Source organism: Oncorhynchus nerka, linkage group LG18 (genome assembly GCF_034236695.1).
Source record: "Oncorhynchus nerka isolate Pitt River linkage group LG18, Oner_Uvic_2.0, whole genome shotgun sequence".
Classification (NCBI taxonomy): Eukaryota; Metazoa; Chordata; class Actinopteri; order Salmoniformes; family Salmonidae; genus Oncorhynchus; species Oncorhynchus nerka.
In genome coordinates this window covers 18474051-18501667 of record NC_088413.1, presented here as the reverse complement: position 1 = coordinate 18501667, position 27617 = coordinate 18474051, and the positions used below count along the sequence as shown (strand labels likewise).

The following is a 27617-nucleotide window of genomic DNA, read 5'->3' as shown; positions in this document are numbered from 1 at the left end:
GTCTCATGCCCTTCTGCACACTTCTCACACCTAGGAACCTCCCTCCTACACACTGCTGTCACATGCCCTTCTGCACACTTCTCACACCTAGGAACCTCCCTCCTACACACTGCTGTCACATGCCCTTCTGCACACTTCTCACACCTAGGAACCTCCCTCCTACACACTGCTGTCTCATGCCCTTCTGCACACTTCTCACACCTAGGACCCTCCCTCCTACACACTGCTGTCTCATGCCCTTCTGCACACTTCTCACACCTAGGACCCTCCCACCTACACACTGCTGTCTCATGCCCTTCTGCACACTTCTCACACCTAGGACCCTCCCTCCTACACACTGCTGTCTCATGCCCTTCTGCACACTTCTCACACCTAGGACCCTCCCTCCTACACACTGCTGTCTCATGCCCTTCTGCACACTTCTCACACCTAGGAACCTCCCTCCTACACACTTCTCACACCTAGGACCCTCCCTCCTACACACTTCTCACACCTAGGACCCTCCCTCCTACACCCTGCTGCCACATGCCCTTCTGCACACTTCTCACACCTAGGACCCTCCCTCCTACACACTTCTCACACCTAGGACCCTCCCTCCTACACACTTCTCACACCTAGGACCCTCCCTCCTACACCCTGCTGCCACATGCCCTTCTACACACTTCTCACACCTAGGACCCTCCCTCCTACACACTTCTCACACCTAGGACCCTCCCTCCTACACACTGCTGCCACATGCCCTTCTGCACACTTCTCACACCTAGGACCCTCCCTCCTACACACTTCTCACACCTAGGACCCTCCCTCCTACACACTTCTCCCACCTAGGACCCTCCCTCCTACACACTTCTCACACCTAGGACCCTCCCTCCTACACACTTCTCACACCTAGGACCCTCCCTCCTACACACTGCTGCCACATGCCCATAAGCTTGAAACCTGTAACAACGTAATGTATTCGGTACAAAAGCTCGTACAGGATAACTTGTATATCCTAACATCACTCTGTCGGGCAAAGACTTAACATCAAAACTCAAAAGAACAGACAATGATGCTTCTGTTTCACCACCCTGTCTGTGTCGCACCAAACAATGAGCATCTTCCCCTTCAGTTGGTCAACTTTTATATTTACTGCTACCCCAGTAATCACTCCTTTCAATAGCCCCCTTTTCTTGACAGCGAAACAATTCAAATGTCTTGCCCCCATTCGTTTAACGCCGACCGCCTTCTCCCTCTGACCAACATAAACACAAACAATTATCACAAGACCATTTCTGGTTACCTTCACCGATTCCACAGTACCCAACTCCGTTTTCACCAACCCTGAAACCAGAAATGGATCAGACAAAGGGGCAAGGGTCCACTTTCCCCCAAAACGTCACTCTTACTGTCAGACTCATCTCTATCCTGGGCCTCTGTGAAAGCCTCAGGGTCCGAGAACTTCACCACACCTACCACCTCCGATACTTCGCCCTCATTCACTTCCATTTCTCCTCCTGTCTTCAGTTCACTCTGCTTACACTTTCTACCATTCTTCTTTAACAAACATTCACCCCATTTTTAACCGACCCAAGCTCACCATCTTCCTCCCTCTCTCTCAGACCTCCTCTGCCTCTTTTTCCCCTCCCACGTATTCCAAGTATAAGACTCCTTATGACAATACTGCACTTCTCCTGACACATATACATGTATACATACATACATACAGTTCTTGATTTCTCAAGGGACGCCATTTAACCAGCTGTCACAATATCCGTACAATCAGCACAAACCCCTCGGGATGTAGCGCTCAACAGTACATCCCACTGAAAATGCAGCTGCTTCGTCATGACGTTATTCAAAAGCTACCGCGACACTTTTCAATTTCAAACAAGCGCGCTCCCAAAAAAACGCCCCCACTACTCTAGTCTCTCTACCCCCACCTGTTATTTTGAAAGCACTGAAGTCCCCAGTTGTATTTTAACGAGACAATAGTCCACGCACGCTGCCAAATGAAGATTACGTTGAAAAATTGTTGCAGGGGTAAACATCCTGTTTATAATTTATCTGACTAAATTGTTGTTACATTTATCTAATATATCGACGCCATTAACTTCTACATGATCACCAATGAAAAGCTTGACCGATCCTTCAGTAAATTGACAGAAACATCTACACTGAAGCGGTTTATCCCGCCCCACCACTCAGAACGTCACACTATGCATTGTGCGCAGAGTTCCATTGCCTTCTTGTACATAACATCCATTGAATTATTAAAATGTTTGTCGCTGAGGCAGATTTGTTCCCCATCATTCACAGACGAACATATTGGCCGTGTTCGAGAGGATCAAAACTGCGAGTATCATGGATACATTTTCTGACTAATCTACCAATCATAATTAGTCGTTATTTATGATGCAAGGTGATTTGTGGATCAGTCAGCTTGCAGTTACTTTGTGGCTCTCGAACACGGCTTTCTGAGCTGCTCCCCCTGAGTGCTAGTGCGCATGTGATGTTGGTCTGTATAAACCGGATGCAAACGGACAACCCGGATATGGACCGTCCATGAGTCGGCGTATGCGAACGTGGGTAGATGACCTAAAACAGCGATCGGCCATCTTGCACTCAGTCTCCATTTAATATCATACCTAGGTGGTCCACAGTGGAAAGAGAAACCATGATGTCACGGACATAGGCCGCCAATTCTGATCAATCCTGTACATTACATTGGAAATAATAATCGAACGTGTGGGGTGAAGCTGGTTGCCGCCAACATGTCGAAAGAATGTTTTCAAACCCAGTTCGCCTTTGTTATGGAGAGTGTATTGAATACTGCAGTCACCGAGACAACGAAACTTTTTGAAAAAACTATTGAGGAACTGCGAGCCGAAATATCTAGAATAAAAGAAGAGAACGAGGACCTCAAAACGAGGCTTCGATCCCTCGAAAATGTGAAGAAATCGACGGGTGAAAGTGAACGCCAAACCGCAGAGCCTGGACCGAGTCAAAGAACATCACGTATCGGCAAACGTGACATTGGTGTCCAATGCGGTGAGTAGAAAACGGGTGTATTCATTCCGCCACACAATTTTATCATGGTTTTACAACAAACGAGTTTCTATTTGACAAATTCAGGTAGTTCCCGCCCCGTTTGTTTCCGAAACATTTTGCAACAGAATCGGCGGAATGAGTACGCTCCTGGACTAGTTAGCAAAGCTAACTTCAAATTAACAAAAATCCTAATAGCCTAGATATTTAGCTGAGCATGAAGGCTCAACGCAGAGAATATTTCCTCAAACTGCTTAATGTATACGTTTAATTTGTATACACCTTTTTTGGAACGTAACCAGTAAACTCTACATCAGGCTGATAGCTTCCCTGGAGAACTCAACATGTCAGGTGTATGTTACAAGCGGAAATGAAGCCAAGTCAGTGTATGGAGAAGTTGGAGGCGAAACTAGCCAGACACTTCAGATGATGTGGGCTGCTTGGCCTGGATAGTGGCGAGAAGCAACGGGCGGTCCAGGGGGGAGGCGACTCCAAGTCGATAATCACGTCATAATAGGGAATTCCCCTCGACCACAAATGGGTGGAACCCGACATTCGTCCCAACTGATCACTGCTGCGTTGTTCGATGTACATGTAGCCTGGTCAAAAATCCCGACCTACAGTTCACAAGGGGCGGCAGGTAGCCGTTGAGCGTTGGGCCAGGAACCGAAATGTCGCTGTACAGTTCACACGGGGCGACTAAGAGCGTTGGACCAGGAACCGAAATGTCGCTGATTCAAATCCCCGAACCTGCAAAGTGTCACAAATCTACCGTTTTTATTTTCTTCTGCCCTTGACCAAGGCGCGGTTGATGTCGATGTAAGCCTGCAGCGCTGATTCAGAGGGGTTGGGTTAAATGCGGAAGACACATTTCAGTTGCGCAACAGACTCCCTTTTGTTTCCCTCTCATGTTCCCAATGCTCTCACATAGGGACATGGAGTTTGCGACAAAGCCCTGTGGCTTCAGGCTAGTTGTTGTGGGGGGACACGGTGTCCAAGTAGGCCGTTTTGGTCTTGTTGGTCTCGGCTAACATTATAATAAAAAATAGACCAGAGCCTGTCATTTCCAAATGGGAGCAAATGAATCAGAGTGGGCAGAACAAGCAAGGAGGACTGCAGAGCCTTGCACCAGCTAGTGAGATCCTATAGAGTCCCACAGTGGAGGTGTCAATGATGGACTGGCCATCTGGAGCACCAGGAGTTTTCCCAGTGGGTCCGCTTGGCAGTTGGGGCCGATGCAACGTAGAATATAAATAACCCCAGCCCCTACTTAAATAAAAGTAACAAAGTGATGTGTGTCTGACTGGCCCAGGGGAGTGGGCTGTCGGCCCTCTGCCACTGTGGTTGGGTATTACATCTGTCAACTTCTCTCTCCCAGCCAATTACTTTTGGTCCAGTCCATTCTATCTTTACCTGGGCCCCGCCCCTTTCCCATCTCTGTTAGGTGGTGACATTTGAATACATAGTGGAGTAGGATGGACAAACAGAGAACAAACGTAAAGGTGCTGAAAAGCGGAGAGAGAAGTGGTTGAAGTCCCTTTAGGCTGATGAAGCCAAATATTTAAAAATAACAAATGATTCATTTGGCGCCATTACCAGTCAATCATCTCAGCCTAGTTAGCCTGAAGGCACTGGCAGCACAGAGGAGAGAGAGAGCAGCCCATTGAGCCCAGTGATACCAGTCAATCATCTCAGCCTAGTTAGCCTGAAGGCACTGGCAGCACAGAGGAGAGAGAGAGCAGCCCATTGAGCCCAGTGATACCAGTCAATCATCTCAGCCTAGTTAGCCTGAAGGCACTGGCAGCCAGAGGAGAGAGAGAGCAGCCCATTGAGCCCAGTGATACCAGTCAATCATCTCAGCCTCACTGGCATGAGCCCAGTGATACCAGTCAATCATCTCAGCCCAGTTAGCCTGAAGGCACTGGCAGCACAGAGGAGAGAGAGAGCAGCCCATTGAGCCCAGTGATACCAGTCAATCATCTCAGCCCAGTTAGCCTGAAGGCACTGGCAGCACAGAGGAGAGAGAGCAGCCCATTGAGCCCAGTGATACCAGTCAATCATCTCAGCCCAGTTAGCCTGAAGGCACTGGCAGAGCCCAGTGATACCAGTCAATCATCTCAGCCTAGTTAGCCTGGGCACTGGCAGCACAGAGGAGAGAGAGAGCAGCCCATTGAGCCCAGTGATACCAGTCAATCATCTCAGCCTAGTTAGCCTGAAGGCACTGGCACACAGAGGAGAGAGAGCAGCCCATGGCCCAGTGATACCAGTCAATCATCTCAGCCTAGTTAGCCTGAAGGCACTGGCAGCACAGAGGAGAGAGAGAGCAGCCCATTGAGCCCAGTGATACCAGTCAATCATCTCAGCCCAGTTAGCCTGAAGGCACTGGCAGCACAGAGGAGAGAGAGAGCAGCCCATTGAGCCCAGTGATACCAGTCAATCATCTCAGCCTAGTTAGCCTGAAGGCACTGGCAGCACAGAGGAGAGAGAGCAGCCCATTGAGCCCAGTGATACCAGTCAATCATCTCAGCCCAGTGGCAGCCTGAAGGCACTGGCAGCACAGAGGAGAGAGAGCAGCCCATTGAGCCCAGTGATACCAGTCAATCATCTCAGCCTAGTTAGCCTGAAGGCACTGGCAGCACAGAGGAGAGAGAGAGCAGCCCATTGAGCCCAGTGATACCAGTCAATCATCTCAGCCTAGTTAGCCTGAAGGCACTGGCAGCACAGAGGAGAGAGAGAGCAGCCCATTGAGCCCAGTGATACCAGTCAATCATCTCAGCCAATCATCAGTTAGCCTGAAGGCACTGGCCCAGCACAGAGGAGGCACTGAGCAGAGGAGAGAGAGAGCAGCCCATTGAGCCCAGTGATACCAGTCAATCATCTCAGCCTAGTTAGCCTGAAGGCACTGGCAGCACAGAGGAGCCTGAGGCACTGAGAGAGGAGAGAGAGAGCAGCCCATTGAGCCCAGTGATACCAGTCAATCATCTCAGCCTAGTTAGCCTGAAGGAGCCCAGTGATACCAGTCAATCATCTCAGCCTAGTTAGCCTGAAGGCACTGGCAGCACAGAGGAGAGAGAGAGCAGCCCATTGAGCCCAGTGATACCAGTCAATCATCTCAGCCTAGTTAGCCTGAAGGCACTGGCAGCACAGAGGAGAGAGAGCAGCCCATTGAGCCCAGTGATACCAGTCAATCATCTCAGCCTAGTTAGCCTGGAAGGCACTGGCAGCACAGAGGAGAGAGAGAGCAGCCCATTGAGCCCAGTGATACCTAGTTAGCCTGAAGGCACTGGCAGCACAGAGGAGAGAGAGAGCAGCCCATTGAGCCCAGTGATACCAGTCAATCATCTCAGCCTAGCCTAGCCTGAAGGCACTGGCAGCACAGAGGAGAGAGAGAGGAGAGCCCATTGAGCCCAGTGATACCAGTCAATCATCTCAGCCTAGTTAGCCTGAAGGCACTGGCAGCACAGAGGAGGCAGAGAGGAGAGAGCAGCCCATTGAGCCCAGTGATACCAGTCAATCATCTCAGCCTAGTTAGCCTGAAGGCACTGGCAGCACAGAGGAGAGAGAGAGCAGCCCATTGAGCCCAGTGATACCAGTCAATCATCTCAGCCTAGTTAGCCTGAAGGCACTGGCCCAGCACAGAATCATCTCAGCCCAGTTAGAGAGGCACTGGCAGCACAGAGGAGCCCCATTGAGCCCAGTGATACCAGTCAATCATCTCAGCCCAGTTAGCCTGAAGGCACTGGCAGCACAGAGGAGAGAGAGCCCATTGAGCCCAGTGATACCAGTCCATCTCATTGAGCCCAGTGATACCAGTGAGCCCAGTGATACCAGTCAATCATCTCAGCCCAGTTAGCCTGAAGGCACTGGCAGCACAGAGGCCCAGAGAGCCCAGTGATACCAGTCAATCATCTCAGCCTAGTTAGCCTGAAGGCACTGGCAGTGAGGAGAGAGAGCAGCCCATTGAGCCCAGTGATACCAGTCAATCATCTCAGCCTAGTTAGCCTGAAGGCACTGGCAGCACAGAGGAGAGAGAGCAGCCCATTGAGCCCAGTGAGCCAATCATCTCAGCCTGAGCCTGAAGGCACTGGCAGCACAGTCAATCATCTCCCAGCCTAGTTAGCCTGAAGGCACTGGCAGCACAGAGGAGAGAGAGAGCAGCCCATTGAGCCCAGTGATACCAGTCAATCATCTCAGCCTAGTTAGCCTGAAGGCACTGGCAGCACAGAGGAGAGAGAGAGCAGCCCATTGAGCCCAGTGATACCAGTCAATCATCTCAGCCTAGTTAGCCTGAAGGCACTGGCAGCACAGAGGAGAGAGAGCAGCCCATTGAGCCCAGTGATACCAGTCAATCATCTCAGCCTAGTTAGCCTGAAGGCACTGGCAGCACAGAGGAGACTGAGCACAGAGAGCAGCCCATTGAGCCCAGTGATACCAGTCAATCATCTCAGCCTAGTTAGCCTGAAGGCACTGGCAGCACAGAGGAGAGAGAGCAGCCCATTGAGCCCAGTGATACCAGTCAATCATCTCAGCCTAGTTAGCCTGAAGGCACTGGCAGCACAGAGGAGAGAGAGAGCAGCCCATTGAGCCCAGTGATACCAGTCAATCATCTCAGCCTAGTTAGCCTGAAGGCACTGGCAGCACAGAGGAGAGAGAGAGCAGCCCATTGAGCCCAGTGATACCAGTCAATCATCTCAGCCTAGTTAGCCTGAAGGCACTGGCAGCACAGAGGAGAGAGAGAGCAGCCCATTGAGCCCAGTGATACCAGTCAATCATCTCAGCCCAGTTAGCCTGAAGGCACTGGCAGCACAGAGGAGAGAGAGAGCAGCCCATTGAGCCCAGTGATACCAGTCAATCATCTCAGCCCAGTTAGCCTGAAGGCACTGGCAGTGAGGAGAGAGAGAGCAGCCCATTGAGCCCAGTGAATCAATCATCTCAGCCCAGTTAGCCTGAAGGCACTGGCAGCACAGAGGAGAGAGAGAGCAGCCCATTGAGCCCAGTGATACCAGTTCAACTGTTAGTCAGGGTTTTGCAGCTGAAGCGGTAAGACCGAAGACAACAGGGATAAGAAAAGCACGAGTCTGGGTCAAGAGGGGACAGAGGCTCTCTAATCACTCTATCAAAGACTACCACCGATAACGTCATTACCACCATCCAACACACAACGCAGGCCACCATAGCAACTGAAACCCAGGAAGCTGGTGTGTTTTCAGCCCAGTTTGACACTATGCAGGACATTACAACACAAGATCAATGCTCTGTCAGAGTCCGATATGTAACGAACATCCTCCATGAGAGGCTTGTGGCTGTGGTGAAATGTGAGGCATCCATTGGACAATACTTTGTCCAGGCACTGAGTGAAGTACTGGAAAACATGAAGCTTGACATCAGCAAGTGCCTTGGCAAATCCACTGATGGAGCCTCCAGTAAGGTCAGTATAAAGGATTCTCCGCCCGGCTCTCTGCAAAGTCAACCAATCAAGTGCATGTGTGGTGCTGTGCACACATTTTGAACCTTGTTTTGACAGACACAACAGAAAGTGTCTTGGCAAGTGGGTCAGGTTTCTCTCATTAACAACATAGTTGTGTTCTTCTGTGAAGACCAGAGGATGAACATTTGGGAGAAGCAGAGCAAGGACCCAAGACAGACGTCTTGCTCCAATTGGAGAGACACGCGGGTGGGCTAAATACATGAGCTGAAATAAAAGATCCCAGAAATGTTCCAATACACACAAAAATAATATTATTCTCAAATGTTGTGCCTAAACTGGTTTACATCCCTGTTAGTGAGCATTTCTCATTTGCCAAGACAATCCATCCACCTGAGAGGTGTGGCATATCAAGAAAATGATTATACAGCATGATCATCACACAGGTGCACCTTGTGCTGGGGACAATAAAGGCCACGCTAAAATGTGCAGTTTTGTCACAATGCTACAGGTGTCTCAGGTTTTGAAGGAGTGTGCAATTGGCATGCTGACTGCAGGAATGTCCACCAGAGCTGTTGCCAGAGAAGTGAATGTTAATTTCTCTACCATAAGCCGCCTCCAACATTGTTATAGAACATTTGGCAGTATGTCCAACTGAAGACCACATATAACCATGCCAGCCCAGGACCGCCACATCCGGCCTCTTCACCTGTGGGATTGTCTGAGACCAGCTACCCGGACAGCTGAGAAATTCTCTTCCGTTTCATGTCTGTAATAAAGCCCTTTTGTGGGGGAAAACTAATTCTGACCCTACCAGGCCCACCATGGCTGCAACCCTGTCAAGTCATGTGAAATCCATAGATAAGGGCCTAATGAATTTATTTCAACTGACTGATTTCCTTTTAAACTGTAACTCACCTAAATCGTTGAAATTGTTGCATGTTGCGTTTTATATCTTTGTTCAGTGTGTGTAAAGATATTCATATACAAAATCACTTTAAATTAAATTAGTCCTTGACCATGTGACCTAGTCACCTCGAACCAACTTTGGATTGTTCAGAGGGTAGGGGCAAACAAAAAATAAATATATATATTTTACCTTCATTTCGTTGTCACTTTTTTCCTTGAACACCCACAGATGAATATTAATGTGTCTCAAGTCAAAGCATCCTTTAAGTTTCTCATTCTCATCAATATATATTTATAAACTACTGGAAAGATGTGCATGCCACTTTCACGTAGCAGCGGCAGCCGTAGTAGCGGTAGTATTGATTGTAGTAGCAGTAGACACATTAGGCTTGTGATTATGGGCTTAGATCTTTAGCTAACAGTTGTAGGATTTTTTTCAAAGGTCTACAGACTACAATATATCACAGAAGAAAACTGGGGTTTGAGAGGTGTGGTCTATCGGTACGGTGTGTTACAACATAATGTTCTGTCAGGCGTATGTCCTAACCACTCTCTCTCTCCCCTGATCTGGTATTTCCAGTCCTGACAGCGCATGCTTTGCCTCGGGCTGGGGAGCAGCTCCGGCGGGAGGAGAACCAGGGGACGGAGCTGCACCGGGGGGCCTACGACGACGAGGGCAACCCACAGACTGCCTTAGTGCTGATCAAACAGGAGATGGACTGGGTAAGACAGCCTGAGTCCCCGATCTGTTTGGGTCAGTGCTATCAAGGATCGTTGGGACGTCCCTGTCCTAAACCCCTACCTAACCATTTCACATTTCAACTTCAATGGGGTAGGGAAGTCCTAAAGATCCCGGATAGCACGGACCAATCTGTTTTCTGTCTTCCCAATTCATCCACCTCTCTGCTCAACCTATTGTTGTTGACCCAAGAGAAAAGGAAACACCTGTACACTGCACTTGCTGGAATCTTCTTATTTTTATTTAAACTTACGTACATGGGCCTAACAGCCTTTGTCAGAGTTTATGTTGACACTAATATAGCCTGTTGTTGTTGGCATTGTCCCCCCCAGGAGGAAGACTATTCTGATGACTACATCCCTGGGTACATACTGCTGAAGAAGGAGGGGGGAGATCTCCCGACTCTGGTCCGCAGACAACCTCTCAGAGAGTTACCAGGCAGAGGTAGGAACTAGGGAGACCTGCATCTTATTACAATGTATTAAACAGTATTGGGATGAGAACCAGGCTCTAATAATATCTATAATAATCTCTCCACTGTTGTTTTTCTTTTTTTTTCTTTTTTTTTCTGTTTCTCCCTTTCAACTTTCCCTTCTACCTTTCTCTATCCTGTCAATCTCTCTCCCTCTGTAGCCCTGGTCCCACCTGGAGCCGTCAGAGCCCTGGTCAACCGTTACACCCAGGAAAGGCCTCCCACCACCCAGCCTACCTCAGCAGAGGCCCCCCTCCAGGGAGATCCAGACACCCAGGAGACCCCCCAGGCTCTCAGCCCATCCCAGCCCAGGACCAGAGAAGTTACCAGTGCCAGTGCAGGCCAGGCCCCTGGAGCAGAACAGCAGTCACTTGTAATACCAACAGCAGAGTCCCCAACATTACACCAGACATCATCTCCTCAATCAGCAGCCACTATCCAGTCTACAACAACTGTCCTGTCTACTGTAATGGCCCAGTCCACGGTAACTACTCTGTCAAAAGAAACTGTCCAAACGACCACAGCGGTCCAGTCGACTGTAGCGGTGAAGTCGACAGCAGCATCGTCAGAGCGCCCGCCATCTGTCATCTCCAGGTTACCCAGAACCCCTCTTCAGAATACACAGCCCAGCCCCGTACCCCCCCGTCCATCCCCATCTCCTCGACCATCACCAGCACAGTCCCACACAAACGTTCTACCTGTAGCTCGTCCAATAGCAGTGCCCTCAACACAACCAGCTAGGCCTACAGCTGTACCTGATGGACCACCGGCCGCACCACCAACACAACCAGCTAGGCCTACAGCTGTACCTGATGGACCACCGGCCGCACCACCAACACAACCAGCTAGGCCTACAGCTGTACCTGATGGACCACCGGCCGCACCACCAACACAACCAGCTAGGCCTACAGCTGTACCTGATGGACCACCGGCCGCACCACCAACACAACCAGCTAGGCCTACAGCTGTACCTGATGGACCACCGGCCGCACCACCAACACAACCAGCTAGGCCTACAGCTGTACCTGATGGACCACCGGCCGCACCACCGACACAACCGCCTACAGTTTTGGAGAAGTCGGGTGTTGCCACGGCAACTCCGCCAACGCCTGTCCAGTCCGCTCCATCTCCTACTGAGTTGACAGAACCTGCCGGCCCTCCTGAGAAGCAGGTGTTGTTGGTCACTGAGCATGTGCAACACTCCTCCACCGTGCCCGGACCAAAGTCACCTTCTGTCCCAGAGACATCTTATGAAACCCCTCTACAGCTGTCAGCCCCTGCTGGAACCACACCCTCTGGCTGCTGTCAGATGTCTAAGACACAGTTTTTAGCTCAGTTGTCAGTAGTACCCCGAGTATGTGCTCCACCGAGGGTGGAGAAAGACCAGGAGGAGGAGGAAGATGAGGGGGAGAGGCTTTCCCCCCTCCCTGCCACATCTACGGAAGCTGTGATGACAAGGTCTGTCGCTACGGAGACGACCCCCGCCAGCGAGAATAAGGAGGAGATTGTTGTCCAGGTAGGCGGCAAGCGAAAGTCAAGTCAACGTGAAGCGCTCCTCTCCGGTCTCTGCCTCCACTTAAGGCCCCGCACCCAGGACAGCATGCCTTCTCCAGTGGTTGCTAAGAAACCCAGAGGAGAGAGAACCGCCCCTCTAGACCACGACTACTCAAAGGTGATGGAGGACGGAGAAGAAAAGTCCAGGGAATCACACGTTGACCAGGATGTAGTAGAGGACACAGCTAACGGTGAGATGGCTGACGACAAGTCTAGTGGACAAGGAAGTAGTAACCACATCATCAGTGAGGAAGAGGGAGGAGCTAACACTGATGTGACCTCTCTGACCAGACAGTCACCTATTGTTGGAGGTGTGTCCAAATCCAAGAAGAGAAGCATGACCTGGGTGCAGGCTCAGAGACTATTGGCGCTAGCCCAGGCTAAGAGGAGTAGGTCAAAGGTCACCAAGGCCTCACAGAGAGGTCTGAGGTCAGAGCTAAGAGGCTTGGTCACACAGACACAGTTTCTGCCTTCCAACCCACAGCGCCGCCGGTCATACAGACCCAGCACACAAGCTGCCTCCAGCCCACGCCGCACCAGCCCTCGCCAGGTTACAGGGGACAACACAAACCCTCCTCCTGCCACCCCTCCTAACCCACAGCCTCACTCCTTCCAGGTCACTTCCACCACCCCTCGTCGCGGAAGACCTCGTTCTGCGGCCGTGGCGACTTTAAATTTGAAACGGTCTCCCTCCACCCCTCAACCTATCCCCTTCATTGTCACCGTCAGCCCTCGCTCTAACTTCAAAAAGTCCCCCCAGTGCCCACGGACTTTCCAGCAGGCGCGCCGATACCGCCAATCACAACCGATGTGGTCACCACCGGGACCGTTACAGCTCCAACAGTCTCCCCAGGCTCCACGGAAACGTCTCGCCAAGAACCAGTGTGCAGACTGCGGTCGTGTCCTGAGCAGCGCCGCTGCTTTAGAGAGCCACGCCTCCCTCCACTCAGGGAAGCGCCCGTTCGCCTGCTCTGCCTGCGGCAAGGACTTCCCCGACCTCAAGGGCCTCAACCGCCACGCCCGCGTCCATGGTGATCAGCGGGGCCACCAGTGTCCGAAGTGCGACAAGACCTTTGTCTACCGCTTCGGCCTGACTAAGCACGAGCAGGTGGTCCACAGCGGCGTGCGTCCGTTCATCTGCCCGATCTGTGACAAACGCTTAATTACACAGCGTGACCTGGAGGCTCATATCCGCGTTCACACTGGAGAGAAACCATTTGCCTGCTCCCTCTGTGTGAAGCGGTTCAAGAGGCGTGTGGAGCTGAATGTTCACCTGATGTGGCATAACGGGGAGAAGAGACACTGGTGCTCATACTGTGGGAAGGGATTTCTGGATTACAATAATCTGAAGAACCACAAACTGGTCCACACTGGGGAGAAACCCTACACCTGCTCTGAGTGTGGCAAGCGCTTCAAACAGACTGGCCATCTGAAGAAACACCTGAAGACTGTACACAAAGACCGATAGACGGCGGGGGAAAAATATTCAATGACACCCTATTCCCTATATAGTGCACCTCTTTGGACCAGAAACAGTGTCAGGCCCTTGTAAAGTAGTGCACTAGATAGGGTGTCATAGGAGCTATTGAGGGGGGTGTCATAGGAGCTATTGAGGGGGAATAGTTATCTCCATTTGCTGTGAATTCAAAACCCAGCCGTGTTAGTGTTTTAATGAGGCAGGGATCCCAATCTATTCTGACAGTGATTGGGAAGGACTTGTTATTTTATGTATTGATTAATTAAAAGTATCAAAGCTTTTGTTTTATAAACATTTGGTGCCGCTTTTGTTTAGAAGAATCATGCTACGAGAGAATGACGTAGTTAAGTGTAAAAAATGTTTTTACAAGTTTTATTTTAGTTGAGACTGAGTTGGTTATTTGTATCTAAAACATGAATTCTGGTTATTTGCTATAATTTGTTATTCATTAGAAAAGTTTGAAGCCTTAACAAGTTTAAATGTAGGTGTACTGTGTTCACATCATGGTGTTCATGTTCTGTGGTTTTGAACTACAATGAACAAAAATAAACGCAACATGTAAAATGTTGGTCCCATGTTTCATGAGCTGAAATAAAAGAACCCACAAAAAGCGTATTTCTCTCAAATATTAAACACATATTTGTATCCATCCATGTTAGTGAGCATTTCTCCTTTGCCAAGATAATCCATCCACCTGACAGGTGTGGCATAATTATTACACAAATGCACCTTGTGCTGGGGATAATATGTCCACTTAAAATGTGCAGTTTTGTTAAACAGTATCCCATGGTGGGGTTATGTTATGGGCAGGCATAAGCTAATTGCATTCTATCAATGGCTATTTCAATGCACAGAAAGACCATGACGAGATCCTGAGTCCCATTTTTTTTTTTCCCCCTGTGACGAACACATGCATATGTCTTCCCAGTCGTGAAATCCATAGATTAGGGCCCAATGAATTCAATTCAATAAAACTATTACTTTAGTGTTTTTATATAAAAATCTGGGCTGGACTTAACCCTCCAGGTCGTAATTGCAAGTGGGAAACTGACAAAATATTGTTCCCGGAGTTGACATTTTACTACTGACCTTTCACCCAAAACATAAAACAATTAAGTTTGACCATATTGTCAATGGTAAGCAAGCTTTTTATTGGTCTGACATCAAAAGCACTTGAACACAATCATGGCAGACTTACACCATGCCATAAGCACATGAATGCCATATATTCGAATGTTTGTTAGGTTGACATGGTCATTATGACAGACAATTCATAGTCTAAATTTAAGGCATACATTCTTATTTAACACGGATTTCCATATTTTCAATGTCCTTATTAAAAAGCAATTGATCACCCCAAAAATTGTTCTCAATGTCAAATTAAACAGTTTTCTAGACCACCACTCTGCTCAGGAGATCCGGCCTGTGTTTGTGCTGGTGTGACTTCAGATGGTTCAGTTGTTTGAAGCGGAGTCCACATACAGCGCAGCAATACGGTCTCTCCCCGGTGTGGGTGCGCTTGTGGACTTTCAAAATGTCCGCCCGTGTGAAGCTCTTGTCACACATGGTGCAGCGGTGGGGTTTCTCCTGTGTGTGAATGCGTCGGTGCAGCTTGAGGTTCCAGAGCCGACTGAACTTGTTCCCGCAGAGAGAGCAGCAGTAGGGCTTGTCTGCAGTCTGGCTGCATGTGTGCCTCTTCAGGTCAGAGAAGGAGGTGAAGCCCTTGCCACACTGGCTGCAGAGGTGGCGTCCCTCGGCTTGGACCTTGATGTTGCAGGCCTGGGTGAAGGTCTTACCGCACTGAGTGCGGGAGTATGGAGTCCCTGGCCCTGTATTCGACCATCTCCCAGTTTTGTGTTTCTGCTTGTGGGCCTTGAGGGAACCAGAATCTGGGAAGGTCATTGAACATTGATTGCAGGCATGATGCCTCCCCCCTCCTCCTGTTACCTGCTCTTGTGAACGATCTCTGAGGTTTAAAGAGAGTCCAAAGTCGTCAGCAGCACCATACAGCCTCTCTGTGTTGTTGTTGTGGGCTGAGCTTCCAGAGTGGATGGAGGTTAGCCCCCTGTGGCCGGATCTACTACCCAAGTCCGGAACACCGTGTTCAGGGTACCCCTCCTCGTTGATCAACAGGCAGTTCAGGTCTCCCACCTCTGGGTGGGGGGATGGCATTGGCGACCCCACCTGCTCCCTCTGGCTCCGATGGGGGCCAGGCGTGTTGGAGCGATGGTGATGGTCTCCCCCCTCAGACCCCCCCAGGTCCACCTGGTAGTGACCTGCAGCTCCGTAGCTCAGCGCCCCCAGACGAGACGGAGAAGCAGGAAGCCTATCCAGCCCTTCCATGTCTAGAAGATGGTCGCCACTACCACTACTGCCGTAACCAGACTTTTCAAAGCCGACCCCCAGTTCCTCCATGCTGTAGCGGGGGCGGTAGAGAGGGTCGGTGGGGTCCACTGAGTCTCCCTCGGGACCCAATGGTTCAGGATCCTGGTCTAGACCAGACCCCCAGTCATCCTGGCACTGCTGCAGCTCCTGCTCACTGAAACTCTTACTGGGCCCCGAGACGTCTGAACCGTCGGCCCCTGAAGAACACAGGAGACATTAGGTATTAGAAGCATTAGCATTAGAGGCATTGGCAATAGTAGAAACTGGTAGAATAACTCATGCTAAATTTGAACTTAGTTTCAAGTTGATTTATTATAATACCAATAACAACATCTTAGAAGCTACTCCTTTTCATTCTCATCATAAAGATGGCCTGTTGTGTTTGTTGTAAACAACTCACCGTCCAGGCAGACGCCCCATCTCTCCTGTAGTTCAGTGTTCTGGAGAGCTTCTTCTTTCAGCAGGCTGTCCAGCTTCTGACCTCCGACGTCTGCGGGCTGCAAAAGGAAATTAAGAAGTTGATTCTAACTAAACGATGGATAAACTGGCAGTGAATGAATAAACCTGGCATGATGGTCCCCTATTCCCCCTGAAAGACAAGTTCTAATCTGTTCTGCACAGTACATTTTTATCTGAAGGTTCTATAACACTGGTGTTTCGTCAGTCCCCTACTTACCTCAGAGGTTCTCCTAGGGCTGATGGCATCGGCCTCTTCCAGGTCATGCGAGGCTGTTTCCCCGGCCACGCCCCCACAGCTGCTCCCCTCCTCCCCTAGTACCTTCTCCTGCTTCAGGCCACGCCCCCTCTCCACACCTGGCCACAGGTAAAAAAAGAGTAACATTTATCTCAATTAAAAGGAAAGCTGAATTGTGAATAATGGAGTCTCCTTGCATCAGTGCAGAGGAGGAAATAAAGCATCTTACCACCAACTCAACTGTCTGGTCAGTGATCACCAAAGTATGGAAGGTACACATTACAGCAGCCACATTTCAGAGTGATTCCTCCATATATACAGTGCATTCGGAAAGTATTCAGACCCTTTGACTTTTCACACAATTTGTTACACTACAGCCTTATTTCAAAACGGACTGAATTGTTTTTTTACCCCTCATCAATTACACACAATACCTCACAATGACAAAGCAAAACAAGGTTTTCAGAAAAGTTTGCAAATGTATTAAAAATAAACTGATATCACATTTACATAAATATTTAGACCCTTTACTCTGTACTTTGTTGAAGGTATGTTGCTACAAGCTTGGTACACCTGGATTTGGGGAGTTTCCCCCATTCTTCTCTGCAGATCCTCTCAAGCTCTGTCTGGTGTGAAGGGGAGAGTCGCAGCACAGCTATTTTCAGGTCTCTCCAGAGATGTTCGATCGGGTTCAAGTCCGAGCTCTGGCTGGGCCACTCAGAGACTTGTCCCGAAGCAACTGCATTGTCTTGGCTGTGTGCTTAGGGTTGTTGTCCTGTTGGAAGGTGAACCTTCGCCCCCAGTCTGAGGTACTGAGTGCTCTGGAGCAGGTTTTCATCAAGGATCTCTCTGTACTTTGCTCCATTCATCTTTCCCCTCGAACCTGGCTAGTCTCCCAGACACTGCTGCTGAAAAACATCTCCACAGCATGATCCTGCCACCACCATGGTTCACCGTAGGGATGGTGACAAGTTTCCTCCAAACGTGACACTTGGCATCCGGGCCAAAGAGTTCAATCTTGGTTTCATCAGACCAAAGAATCTTGTTTTTTTAGGTGCCTTTTGGCAAACGCCAAGTGGGCTGTCATGTGCCTTTTACTGAAGAGTGGCTTCCGTCTGGTCACTCTACGATAAAGGCCTGATTGGTGGAGTGCTGCAGAGACGGGAGAACCTTCCAGAAGGACAACCATCTCCACAGAGGAACTGTCAGAGTGACCATCGGGCGGCCAGGTGGCCAGCTCTAGGAAGAGTCTTGGTGCTTCCAAACTTCTTCCATTTAAGATGGAGGCCACTGTGTTCTTGGGGACCTTCAATGCTGCAGAAATGTTTTGGTGCCCTTCCCCCAGATCTGTGCCTCGACACAATCCTGTCTCGGAGCTCTATGAACAATTCTTTCAACCTCAGGGCTAGTTTTTGCTATGACATGCACTATCAACTGTGAAACCTTATATAGACAGGTGTGTGTCTTTCCAAATCATGTCCAATCAATTGAATTTACCACAGGTGGACTCCAATCAAGTTGTAGAAACATCTCAAGGACGATCAATGGAAACAGGATGCACCTGAGCTCAATTTCGAACCTCAGAGCAAAGGGTCAGAATACTTATGTAAATAAGGTATTCCTGTTTATGTTTAATACATTTGCAAACATTTCTAGAAACTTGTTTTTGTTATTATGGGATATTGTGTGTAGATTGTTGAGGAAAAAATGTATTTAATACATTTTAGAATAAGGCTTTAACATAGCAAAATGTGGAAAAAGTCAAGGGGTCTGAATACTTTCCGAATGCACTGTACAGTTGTGGCCAAAAGTTTTGAGAACGACACAAATATTAATTTCCACAAAGTTTGCTGCTTCAGTGTCTTTAGATATTTTTTTTCAGATACTGAAGTATAACTACAAGCATGTCATAAGTGTCAAAGGCTTTTATTGACAATTACATGAAGTTTATGCAAAGAGTCAATATTTGCAGTGTTGACCCTTCTTTTTCAAGACCTCCGCAATCCGCCCTGGCATGCTGTCAATTAACTTCTGGGCCACATCCTGACTGATGACAGCCCATTCTTGCATAATCAATGCTTGGAGTTTGTCAGAATTTGTGGGGTTTTGTTTGTCCACCCGCCTCTTAAGGATTGACTACAAGTTCTCAATGGGATTAAGGTCTGGGGAGTTTCCTGGCCATGGACCCGAAATATTGATGTTTAGTTATCACATTTTTTCCTTTTTTTTTCCCTCCTTCCACAGTCCCCCCCCCCCCCAGAAGAAAATAATAATAAAATACAATTCATTCCATTCCCCACCTCCAAGAACCCCCCAAAACACCAACAACCAAGAGAATGAACTACAGAGAAAAAAAAGGAAAAGACAGAAGAAAACAGCAAACAAATAAAACAAAATAATACATTTAAAAAGGACATCAAGGACACCTGAAATCATAACAGCAATGACTACTGTATATGTTTGTGTGCATGTCTGGCACTAATACATGAATGTATGTGATCTTGTATGTGTGTATTTGAATGAGAGTGTTTGTATATGCATGTGTACAAACACCTGCATGGCATCAGCCTCAGGCAAACCGGCATTAGTTGTAAAAACACTGCCACTTAGTGGCCTTATGGCAAGGTGCTCCATCATGCTGGGAAAGGCATTGTTCGTCACCAAACTGTTCCTGGATGGTTGGGAGAAGTTGCTCTCGGAGGACGTGTTGGTACCATTCTTTATTCATGGCTGTGTTCTTAGACAAAATTGTGAGTGAGCCCACTCCCTTGGCTGAGAAGCAACCCCCACACATGAATGGTCTCAGGATGCTTTACTGTTGGCATGACACAGGTCTGATGGTAGCGCTCAACCTTGTCTTCTCCGGACAAGCTTTATTCCGGATGGCCCAAACAATCGGAAAGGGGATTCATCAGAGAAAATGACTTTACCCCAGTCCTCAGCAGTCCAATCCCTGTACCTTTTGCAGAATATCAGTCTGTCCCTGATGTTTTTCCTGGAGAGAAGTGGCTTCTTTGCTGCCCTTCTTGACACCAGGCCATCCTCCAAAAGTCTTCGCCTCACTGTGCGTGCAGATGCACTCACACCTGACTGCTGCCATTCCTGAGCAAGCTCTGTACTGGTGGTGCCCCGATCCCGCAGCTGAATCAACTTTAGGAGAGGGTCCTGGCGCTTGCTGGAGTTTCTTCGGAGCCCTGAAGCCTTCTTCACAACAATTGAACCGCTCTCCTTGAAGTTCTTGATGATCCGATCAATGGTTGATTCAGGTGCAAACTTACTGGCAGCAATATCCTTGCCTGTGAAGCCCTTTTTGTGCAAAGCAATGATGACGGCACGTGTTTCCTTGCAGGTAAACATGGTTGACAGAGGAAGAACAATGATTCCAAGCACCACCCTCCCTTTGAAGCTTCCAGTCTGTTATTCGAACTCAATCAGCATGACTGAGTGATCTCCAGCCTTATCCTCGTCAACACTCACACCTGTGTTAACGAGAGAATCACTGACATGATGTCAGCTGGTCCTTTTGTGGCAGGGCTGAAATGCAGTGGAAATGTTTTTTGGTGATTCAGTTAATTTTCATGGCAAATAGGGACTTTGCAATTCATCTGATCACTCTTCATAACATTCTGGAGTATATGCAAATTGCCATCATACAAACTGAGGCAGCAGACCTTGTGAAAATTAATATTTGTGTCATTCTCAAAACTTTTGGCCACGACTGTATGTATGTATGTATGTATGTATGTATGTATGTATGTATGTATGTATGTATGCATGTATGGATAGATGGATAGATTAGGTAAGAGTACCAGTCAAAAGTTTTTCTTTATTTGTACTATTTTCTACATTGTAGAATAATAGTGAAGACATCAAAACTATGAAATAACACATATGGAATCATGTAGTAACCAAAAAAGTGGCCACCCTTTGACAGATTTGCACACTCTTGGCATTCTCTCAGCTTCTGAGGTAGTCAACTGGAGTGCATTTCAATTAACATGTGTGCCTTGTTAAAAATGTATTTCCTTCCCTCTCCTCACCCCTACCTGGGCTCGAACCAGACACCCTCTGCACACATCAATAAGTCACCCACAAAGCACCATTACCCATCGCTCCACAAAAGCTGGGGCCCTTGCAGAGCAAGGGGAACAACTACTTCAAGGTCTCCGAGCGAGTGATGTCACTGATTGAAACGCTATTAACGCACACCCCGCTAACTAGCTAGCCATTTCACACTGGTTATATAAGGGCTATTTGACCTAGAATGAGAGTGATTGAGTGCTGCATCAGATGACCTGGCCTCCACAATCAAATCAAAGTTGATTTGTCACGTGCGCCGAATACAACAGGTGTAGTAGATCTTACAGTGAAATGCTTACTTACAGGCTCTAACCAATAGTGCAAAAAAGGTGTTAGGTGAACAATAGGTAAGTAAAGAAATAAAACAACAGTAAAAAGACAGGCTATATACAGTAGCGAGGCTATATACAGACACCGGTTAGTCAGGCTGATCACCCGACCTCAACCCAATTGAAATGGTTTTGGATGAGTTGGACCACAGAGTGAAGGAAAAGCAGCCAACAAGTGCTCAGCATGTGGGAACTCCTTCAAGACTGTTGGAAAAGCATTCCAGGTGAAGCTGGTTGAGATAATGTCAAGAGTGTGCAAAGCTGCCATCAAGGCAAAGGATGGCTACTTTGAAGAATCTAAAATATTTAAATTTATTTAACACTTTTTTGCTTACTACATGATTCCATATGTGTTATAGACAATAGTAAAAATAACAAAAAACCCTTGAATGAGTAGGTGGGTCCACACTTTTGACTGGTACTGTGTGTGTGTGTCATATATATATATAATATATAATATTATATATTTATATTATATATATATAAATATATATACACTGCTCAAAAAAATAAAGGGAACGCTAACATATCACATCCTAGATCTGAATGAATGAAATAATCTTATTAAATACTTTTTTCTTTACATAGTTGAATGTGCTGACAACAAAATCACATAAAAATTATCAATGGAAATCAAATGTATCAACCCATGGAGGTCTGGATTTGGAGTCACACTCAAAATTAAAGTGGAAAACCACACTACAGGCTGATCCAACTTTGATGTAATGTCCTTAAAACAAGTCAAAAAGTGTGTGTGGCCTCCATGTGCCTGTATGACCTCCCTACAACGCCTGGGCATGCTCCTGATGAGGTGGCAGATGGTCTCCTGAGGGATCTCCTCCCAGACCTGGACTAAAGCATCCGCCAACTCCTGGACAGTCTGTGGTGCAACGTGGCATTGGTGGATGGAGCGAGACATGATGTGCTCAATTGGATTCAGGTCTGGGGAACGGGCAGGCCAGTCCATAGCATCAATGCCTTGCTCTTGCAGGAACTGCTGACACACTCCAGCCACATGAGGTCTAGCATTGTCTTGCATTAGGAGGAACCCAGGGCCAACCACACCAGCATATGGTCTCACAAGGGTTCTGAGGATCTCATCGCGGTACCTAATGGCAGTCAGGCTACCTCTGGCGAGCACATGGAGGGCTGTGCGCCCCCCCCCCCCCAAAGAAATGCCACCCCATACCATGACTGACTCACCGCCAAACCGGTCATGCTGGAGGATGTTGCAGGCAGCAGAACGTTCTCCACGGCGTCTCCAGACTGTCACGTCTGTCACGTGCTCAGTGTGAACCTGCTTTCATCTGTGAAGAGCACAGGGCGCCAGTGGCGAATTTGCCAATCTTGGTGTTCTCTGGCAAATGCCAAACGTCCTGCACGGTGTTGAACTGTAAGCACAACCCCCACCTGTGGACGTCAGGCCCTCATACCACCCTCATGGAGTCTGTTTCTGACCGTTTGAGCAGACACATGCACATTTGTGGCCTGCTGGAGGTCATTTTGCAGGGCTCTGGCAGTGCTCCTCCTGCTCCTCCTTGCACAAAGGTGCAGGTAGCGGTCCTGCTGCTGGGTTGTTGCCCTCCTACGGCCTCCTCCACGTCTCCTGATGTACTGGCCTGTCTCCTGGTAGCGCCTCCATGCTCTGGACACTACGCTGACAGACACAGCAAACCTTCTTGCCACATCTCACATTGATGTGCCATCCTGGATGAGCTGCACTACCTGAGCCACTTGTGTGGGTTGTAGACTCCGTCTCATGCTACCACTAGAGTGAAAGCACCGCCAGCATTCAAAAGTGACCAAAACATCAGCCAGGAAGCATAGGAACTGAGAAGTGGTCTGTGGTCCCCACCTACAGAACCACTCCTTTATTGGGTGTGTCTTGCTAAATGCCTATAATTTCCACCTGTTTTCTATTCCATTTGCACAACAGCATATGAAATGTATTGTCAATCAGTGTTGCGTCCTAAGTGGAGTTTGATTTCACAGAAGTGTGATTGACTTGGAGTTACATTGTGTTGTTTAAGTGTTCCCTTTATTTTTTTGAGCAGTATATATATATATATATATATATATAAATAAGAGAGAGGGAGAGAGATGTCTCTCTCTATACCTGTTTGTGAGGCTCCAGAGCTTCTCTCCTTGGCTTCGTTAGCTCTTCCACAGTCCGCACACTTCCCGATACGGCCTCCCTCTCTGTCCCTATCCCTGCGTCTGTTCTCCGACCACTGCAGCCGCTTCTTCAGCGACTCGACCTGCTCCCGGCTCCGGGACACTTCCTTCACGAAGCTATCGTCCACCAGCCTTGTGATCTCGTACATAGCAGCCTTGAATACCGTCTCCATGACTCCGGAGAGCTGAGACTGGAAGGATACGGTGGCTTCGGACATCATAGCAAACTGTCTATGTGTAACTAGATACAGTTACGAATTCGTAACGTTTAGTTACCTTTGTACAGGCGAATCAGTCCTGCGATCGAGTCTAAAAAAATGATAGGAAGCTAACGTTTGCAGCAAATATACTGGAAACTAAACCCTTCTGTCTGTGTTAACAGGCTAGCAAATCTAGCTACTATTGGAAGTTGTTGTCTGACTCAGTGACTGTCCTAGTAATACATGTTTTTATCATTTCGAGAGATAAGATGCAGCAGTTAATGTATATTAGGCTATTGTAATAAATATAAATAATAGAGATAATGAGAGATGGCAGTTAGCTAGTTAGAGCCAACGCAAAAAGCATACACAAAAACAATAGAATTTCCGGAAACAAACCTACGGATCGAGTAGTAGGACAATCTACATTGGAACGATGAGAGAAAATACGACCTTTCTTTGAACAAAACATCTGTACGTTTACTGTAAATAAGATTCGAAATTTAATTCGGCTATTATTATACGATTCGAATACTGATCAGTGCCGTAGTAGGCTATTTATTGTGTAAATGATTTACAGGAAATCTACACTGAAGCGATTTATCCCGCTCTCCACTCAGCCCTATGCGGGCCCTGGTCCAAAGTGGAGTGGACTAGGAATAGGGTGTCCAAAACTAGGTTTCTATCCAATTGACGACATAACTGTTAGGTTATATCAGTTATCCTGTTAGAAATGTTGTGCAGAATCCACTGCGCTGTTTCAGATGCAACGTTTATGGTCATGTTGCAGCAGTGCCCTTACGAAAAAAGATTGCAGTCACAGTGCAGTATAACTGCAGTATGCAGCAAATACTGCGTTCAAAATAACCGTTTTTTTAATGTCAGAATTGATTTGTAATTTAAGCTTTAAGCTGAATCCATGAATTAAATACACGTATATTTATAATTCCATTCTCAGTCCTTTCTTCATTGTCTATTACTGTAACTCAACCATAGTCTTGTGTACATATTCATTATCTTTATGGAGTCAGATACACATTTTAATAGGCTAACTGCTTAGTCTCATGTGATGTGTATATAATATACTGTGTGTTAACATATCAAATATTAGTGCCCACTATAGTGCTCCCTCTCTCTTAGCTGTGAATACAAAACCCAGCTGTGTTAGTTTTCATTAAACAGGGATCCCAATAATGCATTGCTTGCTGTTTGGGGTATTAGGCTGGGTTTCTGTACAGCACTTTGAGATATCAGCTGATGTATGAAGGGCTATATAAATACATTTGATTTGATTTAGTCTCACAGGGATTGAGTAGGACTTGTACTTTTATGTTTTTATGTATTGATTGATTACACGTATCAAAGCCTTTGCTGATTAACATTTACATTAGCTTTTGTTGTTTGGAAGAATCATGCCATGACAGAAAGATGTAGTAAAAGTGTAGAAAATAAAAAGTTGATTTTGAATTAGCAGTTGATTAATTGTTAAAAAAAAAAAATCTGGTTACTTGTCATTTGTTATTCATTAGGTAAGTTAGATGCCTGAAATCAAGTTTAAATTTAGGTGTACTGACTTCACGTCTCACGTCATGGTTTTTATGTTCTGCAGGTTTAAGCTACTTACTTGAAAGACTGGGAAGTTTCACTTGAATGACCCTCTAAGTCATAATTAAGAGTGTGTGGGGGGGGGGGGATGTTGTTACTCCAGTTGCACGTTTCACCACTGACCCTTCATCTTTTCAACCAAAAGATGAGAACAAACAAATGTTTGACATCTACAAAATGTATCAATGTGGATAATGTATACTGAACAAAAAATATAAACGCAACATGCAACAATTTCAAATATGTTGCAGAGTTCCATTTCATATGAGGAAATCAGTCAATTGAAATACATTAATTTGGCCTTAATCTATGGATTTCACATGATTTGGAATACAGCTATGCATCTGTTGGTCATATACCTTTAAAACAAGGTGCCTCACAATGGGCCTCAGGATCTCGTCACGGTATGTTTTTGCATTCAAATTGCCATTGATAAAATGCAATAATTGTGTTCGTTGTCCATAGCTTATGCCTCCCCATACAATAACCCCACCACCTCTATTGGGCACTCTGTTCACAACGTTGACATCAGCAAACTGCTAGCCCACACAACGCCATACACATGGTCTTCGGTTGTGAGGTCGTTTGGATATACAGCTAAATTCTCTAAAACGATGTTAGATGTGGCTTATGGTAGAATAATGAACATTCAATTCTCAGGCAACAGCTCTGGTGGACATTCCTGCAGTCAGCATGCCAATTGTACGCTCCCTCAAAACTTGAAACATCTGTGGCATTGTGTTGTGAGACAAAACAGCACATTTTAGAGTGGCCTTTTATTGTCCCCAGCATGTGGTGCACCTGCATAATGATCATGCTGTTAAATCAGATTCTTCATATGCCACACCTGTCAGGTGGATGGATTATCTTGGCAAAGGGAGAAGCGCTCACTAACAAGGATGTAAACAAATGTTAAAGTAAGCTTTTTGTGCATATGGAACATTTCTGGGATCTTTTATTTCAGCTCATGAAACACAAGACCAACACTGTACATGTTGCATTCATATTTTTTGTTCAGTGTACTGTAGGTAGTTTGACCATATTGTCAATGTCAAGCTTATAACTAGCTTTACCAAGAAAGCATAATGTGAAAGTGAAATGAAACATTGCCCCTAAAATAAATCAAAATAATGTGTTGCTGTATGTACTTAGTCTTGTCCATGTTAATGTACTGTGTTGGGAATATAATTGCCTATTATGCAGTTGGCCTTTAAGGTTGCAGATATGGGTGTGGTGGGGAGGCGTGTCCACCCCACAGGTGCCATCTTGAATTGACTGCAGAGAGAGGTAGCATTGTTTGCTGTGTGCTAAGAGGGATTTGTAGGCCTCTTTCCTATCACAGTCCACTGTTTTGATGAAAATTAGAGGCCTGGGGCCTGCCTGGGGCCAGGATATCTTGGTGATCCTGGCTCACAAAAAAGATGGATAGGGGGCTAGGATAAATTACCATGGAGATTTATTCTGTGGAGCTAGCCTGGATATCTTCCAGGATCTATTTAATCCTGGCTCACCACAAATGGAAACCAATAGTCACTGCTAATACATTGTTATCACATATAACTAGACCCACTGTTATTATTTAAACGCATCATTAAAGATGGATAAAAAATGATTTTTAGATGATGTTGCTATCATTAGATAATTTACAGGACTATAAGTTATGATAGAATATTAGGGCCACAGAGGGGAAAAAAACACAAGTCAAATTGTAAACCAGTTGGAGATTTATTCTTCAGTGGTTTCATAAACAAAGACATGCTGAGCTGCAGAAAGCTCCAGACCATAAATTCCAGGATCTATTTAATCAAATCATTCCATATGAATATAAAAACTAATGTCAGTCAAAACAAAGCAGTCACTGAAGTCACAAATGGAAACCAATAAGTTATTTCACTTCAAAGCTCATATACATTGTTATAAAATAAATGCAGGACAAATCCATATAACTAACAGACAAATTAATGTTATTATTGTAAACGTTTGTCATAAGATCATTAATTTCAATGATTTTAACCAAAATTGAAAGATAAAAAAATAATTTTTGGTCCCTCAGATGATCAGGGAAGATTGCTTGTCCCAGTCCATTGGTGGCACTAATCTCCTTCCTCAGTTTCCAGCACAAGCCACAGTAATATCACATGCCCTAACAGGGCTATAATTTGTGAAAAAAGCGATAGAGGCCAAAGGTATTTCAGGGCCCTGGTATGGGCATGGTTGTAGGCCTGCTGTGCTTCCTGGGGGTCTGTGAAAAGGAGAAAAGGCTGGCAGCCATACCCCTGTCTCCCAGCAACACACCAGAGAATCACCTGTCAACACAAAATCTCATCATTACTACCTCATAAACACAGTGATATTCTTGACACAGCCATGATGGTTATAAAGTGTGTGGCTTACCTTGTGATAATGATAGATTTCAGAGGCCCGAAAGATTCTGGAGTCATGGATGAGCCAGGCCATTTTGCCACAACATTGCTGATCACACAGTCAGCATTGCAGACCATCTGAAATCATAAGATGAAATATTACACCAATCAATGCACATCACT

At 46.9% G+C, this 27617-nt stretch overlaps 2 protein-coding genes across 2 annotated transcripts; one reads left to right on the top strand and one right to left on the bottom strand.

Annotated features, from left to right (window-relative positions):
- The first annotated feature begins 2544 nt into the window (after nucleotides 1-2544).
- LOC115117709 (mucin-2-like) lies at nucleotides 2545-14254 on the top strand. The gene is made up of 4 exons (XM_065003624.1): nucleotides 2545-3030; nucleotides 9942-10084; nucleotides 10433-10544; nucleotides 10734-14254. The coding sequence occupies exons 1-4, from the start codon at nucleotides 2754-2756 to the stop codon at nucleotides 13592-13594; spliced, it is 3393 nt and encodes a 1130-aa protein (XP_064859696.1). The 5' UTR covers nucleotides 2545-2753; the 3' UTR covers nucleotides 13595-14254.
- Nucleotides 14255-14730: 476 nt separating this feature from the next.
- LOC135561785 (zinc finger and BTB domain-containing protein 17-like) lies at nucleotides 14731-23954 on the bottom strand. The gene is made up of 4 exons (XM_065003628.1): nucleotides 23208-23954; nucleotides 16665-16801; nucleotides 16389-16485; nucleotides 14731-16185 (listed from the first exon to the last, which is right to left on the bottom strand). The coding sequence occupies exons 1-4, from the start codon at nucleotides 23485-23487 to the stop codon at nucleotides 14996-14998; spliced, it is 1704 nt and encodes a 567-aa protein (XP_064859700.1). The 5' UTR covers nucleotides 23488-23954; the 3' UTR covers nucleotides 14731-14995.
- Nucleotides 23955-27617: the final 3663 nt, after the last annotated feature.